The sequence below is a fragment of the Nuphar pumila genome, chromosome 2, assembly GCF_984573655.1.
Source record: "Nuphar pumila chromosome 2, dmNupPumi1.hap1.1, whole genome shotgun sequence".
Classification (NCBI taxonomy): domain Eukaryota; kingdom Viridiplantae; phylum Streptophyta; class Magnoliopsida; order Nymphaeales; family Nymphaeaceae; genus Nuphar; species Nuphar pumila.
The window spans coordinates 4,264,304-4,275,799 of NC_143250.1; the positions used below are offsets into that span (position 1 = coordinate 4,264,304).

Consider the following 11,496-nt stretch of genomic DNA (forward strand, 5'->3'; position numbering starts at 1 on the left):
TAAAGTGCAAACTAGGCATTTCAGACTTTTTTCACACACAAACGGTTAGATATTAAAAATAACAAAAAATATCAAATTAGAACTATGTAAAATAAAACCTTGACTTGAATTTGATATTGGGTCAAATATACATTTAATTTTACATCTAATACATTTAAATGTGGATTTTATATTGAACTATTACTCATATTTTACCTATGAATTTACAACTTATTTGGATCCGACCTATTTAAATATGAAATCAAATCCAATTTACAAAAATCAGTAAGGCCACTTACTTTTTGTATCATAAAACATGGCAAGTTGAAATGCATATAGCTCAAAACAAACATAAGTATGCACTCCATGAGGTTCTTGTGAGTTCATTGCATAATTTGTAAATTAAGTTGTGAATTCAAATTGAGCGAGCTCGAGATAGCATATTGCAGAGACGCACCTTCCAGGTTAGAGACCCAGAATGTTTCTTATATTAGATCTTGTATTATAAGATGGGGACCATGTTTTATAGAAAATAAACACCCTGATTGGCAAATTTACATATAACCAGAGTAGGTCTTGTCTACTGTAGGTAGGTAAAGGTGGAGAGCCTTAATCTCCCAGCTTGTTAATAATAAAAAAAAAGAGTTGTAAATTCAATTTAGTTCAAAACAAACATAAGCATACGCTCCATTCTGATCCCTTAGACTATGATGCATGAGCAGAATGCGTCATTGTTTTTTATTTTACTTCTTTATTTTTCTAGATATTTATTGATGAAATATCCTGTTTCAGGTTGAAGCAGGTTATATGTTCCCCCTCGGAACACGCAAGTGCGTGTTCTTGGGTCTAAATGAGTGCCACATATGTAATCACACGGAGCTTGTTTCCTCGTGTGTGTCGGCATCACTTAGCATCAGAGTCTGGTGTGTTTGCAAAGACTTAAGTACCCTTTCCCGTCATTAGCGTCATAAAATGATGTTTCGAGAAAATGACAAAAATGTTCTTCCGTCAGAAAGGGTTAAAATCATCAATGATCTAATTTGTACTGTAAATCGCTATTCTCTTATTTGATTTCTATTGTAAATCATTACTCTCTGATTTGATTTGTATTATAAATCGTTACTCTCTGATTTGATTTTTATTATAAATCTCTACTCTTTTATCTGATTTCTATTGTAAATCACTACTCTCTTATTTGATTTTTATTGTAAATCACTACTCTCTGAATTAATTTCTAATATAAATCGCTACTCTCTTATCTGATTTCTATTGTAAATCGCTACTCGCTTATCTGATTTTTACTATAAATCACTACTCTCTGATATGATTTCTACTGTAAATTGCGACTCTCTGATTTGATTTCTACTGTAAATCATTACTTTCTGATTTGATTTCTACTGTAAATCATTTTTTTTCAACAAAAAGAGAATAAAAAAAATTGCGGTCGCTCAGAGAGAAATCTTATTGCTCTTTTCAACAGTTACAAGAGAGAAAGAAAAGAAAGAATTTATATAAGGCAAGGGAGACAACCCTTCGAGACCCGCACCCCCTTCCTGCAAAGGCAAAAACTTTGAATCAGGCTCCATAACTCATCTGGCAAAAACGAGAAGGCGGCCATGTGTTGTAACACAAGATAAAAACAAAGGCGAAACGTGCAAATCTATTTATGGGGAGCAGGAGGACATTTTCATCCAACACATATCTATCTTATCAGAGGACATTTTCGTCAAAAGCATATCTACCTTTTTATATGTTATTTTATTATAAAGTCATCGTGGGCAACATTGGCATATGAATTATTGCGAGTCTCAAGATATTCCTCCATACACATAGGAACACACAAATTTGTGTTTTGGGGAGAACACACACCACCCTCCTGTTTCAGGTGGTGGGGTGTGTGTCATGTGGCAGGGTAACCCCTCCTGCTACTTTGGCCTTGCGACTAGGGAAGCAAATAGTTCGGATTTCAGATAAGAAAATACATTTGGGGGGGGGGGGGGGGGTGGAGGGGGCTCTGCTTGTTTAGTAATTGGGAATGTTGCAAGTTCAAAACCATGGTGGAGTCTGCCTAACCCCAACTTTCCTATGAAAAAAAATAGATGACAACCGAAAACATCCCTAGCTTATTTGATTTTTCAAAATCGTCCCTACATTTCAAAATTGTTAGATTCAATGTGGAAATGGTTCTACTCAAATCGGAAGCAAGATCTTCAATTATAATCTTTTCAAGATTTGATAAACTTAAAGGATTAGAGATGGGATTTTATCCACTCTTATTCTCTCTTGGTTATTCCTAGAATTGTTGTAGACAACTTATTTATCTGGATCAATACATTTATATCCACATTTTTCTCCCTTTCTCCTTCCTAATTTTTATTTTATTTTTTATTCAATCCAACATTTATTTTTCAGAAAAATGTTTTCTTCCCATGGTTTCGGGTTTGCCTTATTAAAGAAGGGAGGGATGATTATAGAAAATTCATCTTTTTTTTTATTGCCAAGCTGTGACATAACACCTTCGTGGGATTTTCAGAAAAAAGACCCTCTCTCCATTTAGGACCTAACCCATCCAACCATCACTCAACCACAATAAAAATTCCTAATAATTGGATTAAGCAAGTGAGCCCAGAGCCTTGTCATCCTGTTTTTCCTATCCAATATTCCAATTCACTCACAAAAATATATTATGAAGAGACCAGGACCTAACGAGAGGGTGTTGTGTGTTCTCCCCGGAACACAAATTGTGTGTTCCGGTGTGTACGGAGGAATATTTTGGGACCCGTGATAATTCATATGCCAATGTTGCCCATGACAACTTTATAATAAAATAACATATAAAAAAGGTAGATATGTTTTTGATGGAAATGCCCTTTCGTTAGATAGATATGTGTTGGACGAAAATGTCCTCCCGCTCCCCATAAATAGATTTGAGCGTTCCGCATTTGTTTTTAGCTTTTGTTACAACACATGGCCACCTTCTCGTTCTTGCCTTGTGGTAGATAGAAAACTTTTTCGGGTTTGTTCCTACCTCGTGGAGATAACTATAAATTGAACGTCTGGTTCGATCATTGGTGGGTGTCATAGAGGGATTTGCCGGCCATCTCTTTTTACAGTCTTCTCTTCTTCTTCGTTTTTGTTAGGCAGCATGAAAAAAAACAATGACGCACAAACATTCCAACAAGTGCCATTAAGGTCACATTGTGAGTATCTTTTCATGTCATCATGCTATTGTTGAAGAACATATGTCGTCGTGAGTGTCATTAAGGCATTGTTTTGTTATTGCAGATAGATTTTATCGTTTTAACAGTTGGAAACTTGAAGATATTTGTAAGACGCTGGGACCTGTTGACAAGAATGCTTGGTTACAGATGCGAGCAAGGGCCTCTACCCCATCCAATATCGTCCATTCACTCAGTATATTCAATGTAATGCAAATCACGATTGTAATAACACATATATCGATTTGTGAAATATTTTTTTGTTTATTAATATCAATTTGTAATATATTATGTTGAAATGACGTATATCGATTTGTAATATATTATGTGTTTTCCAGTGTTGATTTGTGAGATATTGTTTTGTTTGTTAATATCGATTTGTAATATATTATGTTGAATTGTCGTATATCGATCTATAAGATATTATGTGTTTTCTAGTGTCGATTTGTGAGATATTGTTTTGTTTGTTAATCTCGATTTGAAATATATTATGTTGAATTTTAGTAAATCAATTTCTAGAGGTTATTTATTTTTTAGTGCCGATTTTTAAGATATTGTTTTGATTGTTATTATCGATTTGTAATATATTTTGCTGAATTGCTATAAACGTATGTGCTGGCTAACACAAATTGATGTTTTGCTCATGACAGTGTTGAGCATATCAACTGGTTGCAGTGAAGAAGATGTGTCTCAATCACTGAAAAGTCATGGAACAACGGACATCCGTACGATCGATGCACCTGAAAAGTGAATATGTGCACTATTGATGCACATGATAATAAGGGTGCATGCATTGGATTCACTCTAGACTTGAATATTCCAGCAAACAAAATGCAATTCGATAATGATATTTCATCAGACGAATTGCAATTCGATAATGAGGTAGACGATCATGACAGTGCACTTGACAAAGATGCAAGCACCTCAAGTCTATATGATATTACACTTGACTATGTTCCCGTAGAGGGAATGCAGTTTAATAATGAGGAAGCTGCATACAAATTTTACAATGATTATGCCTTAAAACTTAGATTCATTGTTAGAAGGTATTCTTGAGTAAAAAATGCACAGGGTGTCGTGGTGAGAAAGGCATATGTTTGTTCTAAGCAAGGTTGAAAGAAGTCAAGTGAAAATCTAACAAGGAGCAAGCCAGATTCAAGATGTGGTTGTCCAACAAGAATGATGTTAAGAAGACTTCCGAATGGGAAATATGTAGTTCGTACTTTAATCAATTATCACAACCATGAATTAGCCCCTTCTTTTATGACTCCTATGTTAAGGTCTCATCGTAAAGTAACCAAAGTGTATGTTGCAGTTGCTGAAATAGCCGATAGCGACAACATTGCACCAAGGAAGACATACAATTTGTGTGCATGCATAGATGGTGGTCGCGAGAATGTACCATTCACACATATGAATCTAAGAAACCATTTGAGAAGGAAGATGTCAGACAACATGAAGAGGTATGACTCCTATGTTAAGGTCTCATCGTAAAGTAACCAAAGTGTATGTTGCAGTTGCTGAAATAGCCGATAGCGACAACATTGCACCAAGGAAGACATACAATTTATGTGCATGCATAGATGGTGGTCGCGAGAATGTACCATTCACACATATGAATCTAAGAAACCATTTGAGAAGGAAAAGGTCAGACAACATGAAGAATGAAGGAATATGTTCCTTGGTTGATTACCTACAGAAGAATTCAAGCAATGACCCTGGTTTTTTTAGTGCAATGCAACTGGATGAAGATGGGTATGCTATGAATATATTTTGGTCAGATTCAAAGTCAAGAGTAGATTATGAATGCTTCAATGATGTGCTTGTTTTTTATACGACAGTGAAAATTAATACGGTATAATGGCCATTTGCACAGTTTGTCGGAGTGAACCATCACTCACAGAGTTGCATATTAGGCAACACTTTTTTGTATGACCAGACCAAGGAAACCTTTGAGTGGTTGTTCAGAGTATTTACACAAGCAATGAATGAGAATCACCCTAGAGTTGTACTTATAGATGGTGATTATGCAATTGCGACTGCAGTGTCTCATGTATGACCATATACACATCATCGCCTATGTTTGTGGCATATCTTTCAAAATGCAGCAAAGAACATAGGACACATTTTTAATCAGAAGACAGAGTTTGATAAAATGTTTAGAAAGTGCGTACTTGAGAGCATGGATGAGGTCACTTTTCTGTCTAATTGATGTATGACCTTGAAGACTGTGTGTGGTTACAACATTTATATACAGACAAAGAGAAATAGATATTGGCATATGGAAGACAATACTTTTGTGTATGTATGATAAACACACAAAGAGCTGAATCTATGCATGCTACACTGAAAAAAACCTTGTATTCATGTTTAACAATGTTTCGCTTTATGAAACAGTATGAATTATTTGTAGACAATCTTAGAAAGAATGAGCTTGAACAAGATGTGAAATGCTTCAACACCCGCCATGTAACTTTGGGCATGAAAATATTGACGCTACGTGCAGATTTGTATACACTAACTGTATTTGAATGAACTAAGAAGAGGTTATACAGGTCATGAATTGCAACATAGAAGGACGTGTGCAATATGAGAATATGCACAAATATCATATTGTATGGGAGGGCGAAGAGCATCCAAAACGGCAAAAAACACATGTTACGTACAATGTTGACAACGAAACAATTAAATGTACGTGCAAAATGTTTGAATTCAAAGGTATTTTATGTTGTTATACATTAAAGACACTTAATCAAAAGAAGATACATGAAATACCTGAATCATATATAATACGAAGATTGACAAGATAAGCGAAGATTGAACTGCTGGATAGAAATAATGTTAGTTCATCTGGTATTAATGAGAAGTGTCACATAGCCTCCCGTTACCAACAACTATGTAGGTCACTTATGGATGTTGCAGATTTGACATCAAAAAATGAAGAAGCCTATGTATGTATGAGAAAAGTGTCAAGGAAATTGCTTGAAAAAGTGTAGTTAATTCATCATGAGTCCATTGTAACTCGTGAAGACCAATCTAAGATAACGGAATCGAACAACGTAGGTGAAAATCATGCTTTCCCTAACCCTTGTGAGAAGTTGCACCGAAGCGTAAACATCATCTTCAATAAGTTAGGAGTAAACCTTGTAGATTATGATGAAAATATTCACCTAGTGAAGGGTATTAAAAAGAAACCTGCCTCTTATCGCAGTCGTCGGAGGACAAAGGGTTCACTAAAATTGGTTTGCAAGAAAATGTCTAAGAAACAACCAACCCTTAAGCAATCAATCCCTTTACATAAACAAGTATGTAATACAATATATTGCTTCTCATGTAAATTATATTACGTGCAACCTATCAATATCTAACTTGTGTAATTTTCAATATGCAGTAATACCCTACAGACGTGCATTACAATGTTGGAATTTGCAATCCACCCGACCTGTTTGAGTGAAACGGTGGCATGAGTTTGACAAGTCTTTTGGTATATAACAATTTTGTGATGATGTTTGTATTTCTTGTTGAACTTATTGTAGTGCCTGATATTGTTCTGTTTAATGACAGACTCAGTTCAATTCAAAAGTGAGCAACACAATACAGGAATCACACGTGGATTCTTCAGCTATAAAATAGTTGTAGCACTTAACTTTCATTAGTGTAAATTGTTGTAATGTTTAGCATTCTGTAATTCTTCGTTATAATTCAATAATTCTTTGTTGTAAATCGATAATTTTTTCTTGTAATTCTATAATTCTTTGTTGTAAATCTATAATTCTTTGTTGTAATGTTATAATTCTTTGTTGTAATTTGTAAATACCTCAATTTTTCACTCACTTCTCTGACATCGCCCTCAATCGACACATTTCAGTTCTCCCGAAGCAATAAAGGGCAAAATGGTTATTTTCTGAGATTAAACCTTGCAGAAAGTCCAAAATTTCATTCTTGAGCCTCAAAATTTCTATATGCATAGCATTGCATGAACATTTCATATCATTTCACTGCATAACATGTCATTTCGAGGTCTAGAAACTCTCAATTTCAAAAATTCTCAATCTGGATTCGAGTTTTAACATTTTTCAAAATTGATTTCAAAACCCTGGGTTTTCAAAATTGCCAATCTTTTCCATTTTACCCTCAGGACTTTTGAATTACAAAAAGTTTTTCTCAGGAAAACAATCTGGATATTTGGATATTGATTTTAAAGATTTTATCTCAAAACTTTTTACAAAAAGATTTTAAATCTCTTTACAAAATTTCTGTATTTTCTTTATCCATATTTTTTTTTGCCTTGAAAAACCATTTTTTTTCCAAATTCTTGAAAACAAACAAAGTTTTATCTCTTATTACAAAAATTTCAAAAAAAAAGTTATTTCTTCTATTTTTATTTTCAAATAAATGGAGCGGGACCCATCCGGAGATCGCACCAATTTGGAAATTCTTCTTTTTAATTTTTTAATGTTATTTGTTTATTTTTTATAGTTAGTGGGCCCACACACATGTGGCACCCCAATTGAAAATAAAAAATTTGCAAAAACAAAATAAAACTTTATTTTCAAAAGGATTTTAAAAGTAGGTTAGGTGGCATTTTCATAAAAGTCTCTCATTTATTTCAATACACATTTTTATTTTATTCCTTTTTATTGATTTGTTTACATTTTTTTTTTTAAGAAAGAAGCAGCCTTAAATGACAACCGAACTTCCAAAAAAATAAATAAATAAATAAAATAAAATAAGTTTCATTTTACCTAAAACTTAGGTAAATGAAAAAAAGTTTTTTTGAAAAAAACAAGAGGCGCCCTCTTGAAAACGGCTACATTGAATATTTCAGTTTAAAAAATCTTCAAAAAGATGTAACGGAAGCTTTGAAAAGATTGCGATCTTTTTAAAATGAAGCTGAAAATCTCTTTAAAAGAAGGGGCCATTGATCGACAAGGTGCCTGATATTGGATGGTTCTGGTCTTTTTGGGTTTCTCGCATGAAGTTTCTTTCAGCCCAACGTCTTCATCCTCTTTAGCATAGCCCAGATCAGAACGTTTAGGGCCACATATTGCGAGGAGCTCTTGTTAAGGCAGAAGAGTTTACTTTTTAAGGCAAAAACGATGATGATTTTAACCCTTTGAATGGCAGAAAAGGGTACTTAAAGTATTTGCCAGCTTACATAAGTGACACTCGTTCGGAACACGCACCGGCGAGAGGGGGGATATAACCTGCTTCCCCCTCCCCCCACCTTCGCACGTGTGCACGTGGCACTCATTAATGAACTACACACTTAAAACAGCGTGATCTAAAGTGGATGCAAGAGTAACAAACACATTACTTTCAAATTTTTTAAGAGTTTTTTCTCTCAACCTTCAGATCCGGTTCGGCCAAATTCAGATCACAGCAAGAAGAAAATCAGTCAAACGCGAATACAAAACACGCGAATACTGCGTCCCAAACTGAATCCTCCAACGTTCTTTTTTCTCTTTTTTACAACGGTCTTCAAAGCTATTGAGCCTCGTACACTTCTCACCAACCCCCCTCTCCACCCTTTCAAGTCTTCATTCAATACAACGAGAGGCTTCACATCATCACATGGTTACGAAAGGAAACGAGGCAATAAATGTTAGCCAAAAAACAGTCCTTCCATAGTAACTTCGACAAAGTAACACCAATGAAGAACACCCACAAGACTACAATCGATCAAACTTTCAAAATCAGCACACAAAGAAGAGAGAGACAAATTCATTTAATCAATTAATTCAATTCAAACGTGTTCAAAGGGAACCATATACTTTCTCCAACAGACTTTACACACATCATCTTCTAGTTTCTAAACCTTCCATCTGTGCAACAAAAAAGAGACGCACCAACCCAACCCTATCACCGTAGACGAAAAATCTACAGTTTTCACTAAGAAAATAAGATTAAAAAGATTTCATATTCCTTTAATATAAACCCATTTCACGGTACCCACAAACAAAAAACAACCAAAACAAACAGGGGAAAGGAAAAGAAAATGGGAAAAGAAACCATATATAAACTCTAGTTACTTCCACGGTTTACCATCTCCATGTAATGGTTTAGAGACTCCTGCCTCTGCAGCCTCATCTCCGCGTTGAACTTATTGATGAAAGCCTCGACGCGCCGGTTGAGCTCTTCCTGGCTCAGCGAGGGGTCCTTCCGGAGGCCCTGCCGGCCCGAGCTCGGCGAGGGCGTCGCCGACGGCGAGCCGTCAACCTTCCCCTCCTTCACCGTGTCCGACTTCCTCAGCGTCGGTGTCGCCGCCACATCGTGCTGCGGTCTCGTCTGCGTCTCCCACGTCTCCGACTTCTTCAGGTGCCGGGCGAGCGGGATCGACCGGCCGTCCGTGATCGTCTTCCAGGTGCACTCTAGCGTCTCCTGGCGCCGGGAGCGTGCCACGCCCAGAGCTTTGCCTGCAGGGAGAAACCAAACGAATCTGATCATGGGAGTACTGACACGATTCGATAACGACTCGGATAAGCAATTGTTGACTGTGAAGTTTCACCAGATGACGGAGTTTAACGAATTTAACGGGTGAAATTTGGTAAAAAACATGGATAAAAAGAGAACAGTGGAAAAACAACGGAAAAAAGCATTCTAGCGTGCTTTCAAAATCCTGGCGATTTTTAGCGTGAGACGTAATAATTCAATTTAACAGAGTTCAAAAGACGGCAAATTTTTCACTAGCGACAACGTAAATAGGACCCGATTCGACTCGTATTGACGAGTTTATATCCGATTCGAGTTAGACTCAACCGGGTCTTCTCCAATCTCCCCGGCCAGCCAGGTGATCCATTTAAGGGACTTCCGAGTTCCGAAGCTCGAAAAGAAGCAGAAGTGACTCGTTTTTTATCCGAGTCGTCTGTATCAAAACCAGAAGAAGCAAGTCTCGCATTGAATGCAAGTCGGCTCAGCAACGATGTTATTTGAACGAGAAAAAAACCGATACGTTTCAGCTCCTTACCTTCGGGGCTCGCCTTCACGCTCCTCCGGTGGCCAAACCGTACGGAAGCCGCCGGCCTCGTGTCCGTAACGCAGGAGTCATCCTCATACGGGAGGACAGCGCCCTCCTCCGGCCTCCTCGTCGCCGGAGACCAGTCGGACCTCGCGATGAAATCCTCCTCGTCGTCGTCACCGGCTGCCATCATCTTCGTCGACATCGTCGCCGTCTTGATCTCTGGAGCCACCGCATTCAACTCGGCCGCGTTGTAGGCCGGCATCACCACGAGCTCCTGCGGCGAGGGCTCCGCCGAAACTACGAACTCCATCGGCCGTCCATCCACCTCCTTCCGGCCAACTTCGGCTTCGGAACCGTCCCTCAGCTTGTGCTGGAAGCTAGACGACGCCGCTATCGTGAGAATGATAGCGTTGATGACGATGTAGAGGTAAGGCGGGGTCAACCATAGCCGGAAAGAATTCCACAACCGGGGCACCTCCGAGACGAGGAACTCCACCACTAGCGGGACGCTAATCTTAAGAAGAAGGCCCGCAGAGACGACGCCGAGAGAGGCCAGGGCGATCTTCAGGATCAGCACTGTGCTGCTCGAGCTCCGACCTGCTATCGCCATTCTTTGCGGTGAGGAATTTACCTGTCTAGACGTAAATGTCGCCGGAATGAATGAAACAGATGGCCGAACAAGACGCCGAAGAAATTTTCCGTCGATGGTTGCTTTTCAGAAGAGAGGGAGAGCTGGGGTTCTGGAGAAGAGCTCATAAGAGAGTGCGGTGGTTTGCTGAGGGGTTTATATAGTGGGGAGACGAGCGGTCGGGAAGCGAACCCAGGGGCGGGAAGGTCGCATCACAGCCGTCCAGTTGGCACAGCCACGATTTGATGGGTTGGGTTCTCTTGCGTGACGTGGCTCTCGCGGGTGGCGTCGAGTGTACGTACGGCCACGGATGCTGTCCCACTTTGTACGCTCGATTTGATTACTCGTTTCGCGTCCGCTTAAAGGCAATTACCGATAGGTCCCTGGGATTGGTTACCGATAACGACGGGTTTCTAAGGAGCCTCTGCGCTGGGAATTACTGGAATACCCTGTTCTTTTTATAAAATGACAAATTAAGAGGTTTTGGGTTGGTATTTGGGGATATGGATACGGGTCGACATTATTAGACCTCAGTGCTCTTGGATCCGGATCAATTCCGATCTGGTGGCGATTTTTTTACCTCTAAAGTACAAACTCTTACCTGGACCGGGATCATGTCCGATTTGATTTGGCTTTTTGACATGTAAAGTACATGTTCCTTTGACTTATTTTTTCTGAATCTGGTAGGGCCATATAAAAATTGGGATCCA

At 38.3% G+C, this 11,496-nt stretch overlaps 1 protein-coding gene across 1 annotated transcript; it reads right to left on the bottom strand.

Annotated features, from left to right (window-relative positions):
- Window positions 1-8,924: 8,924 nt before the first annotated feature.
- On the bottom strand, window positions 8,925-10,914 carry LOC149844529 (uncharacterized). Its single transcript, XM_089994696.1, has 2 exons — window positions 10,165-10,914; window positions 8,925-9,613 (listed from the first exon to the last, which is right to left on the bottom strand). The coding sequence occupies exons 1-2, from the start codon at window positions 10,766-10,768 to the stop codon at window positions 9,222-9,224; spliced, it is 996 nt and encodes a 331-aa protein (XP_089850822.1). The 5' UTR covers window positions 10,769-10,914; the 3' UTR covers window positions 8,925-9,221.
- Between the last annotated feature and the right edge of the window lie 582 nt (window positions 10,915-11,496).

What these genes read in the sequence shown, in the direction of transcription:
- LOC149844529 (XM_089994696.1), bottom strand. Translation starts at nt 10,768, where the DNA reads ATGGCGATAGCAGGTCGGAGCTCGAGCAGCACAGTGCTGATCCTGAAG. An exon ending in CGTGAAGGCGAGCCCCGAAG is followed by an intron (nt 9,614 to 10,164) that starts GTAAGGAGCTGA and finishes TTCTCCCTGCAG; the next exon opens with GCAAAGCTCTGGGCGTGGCA.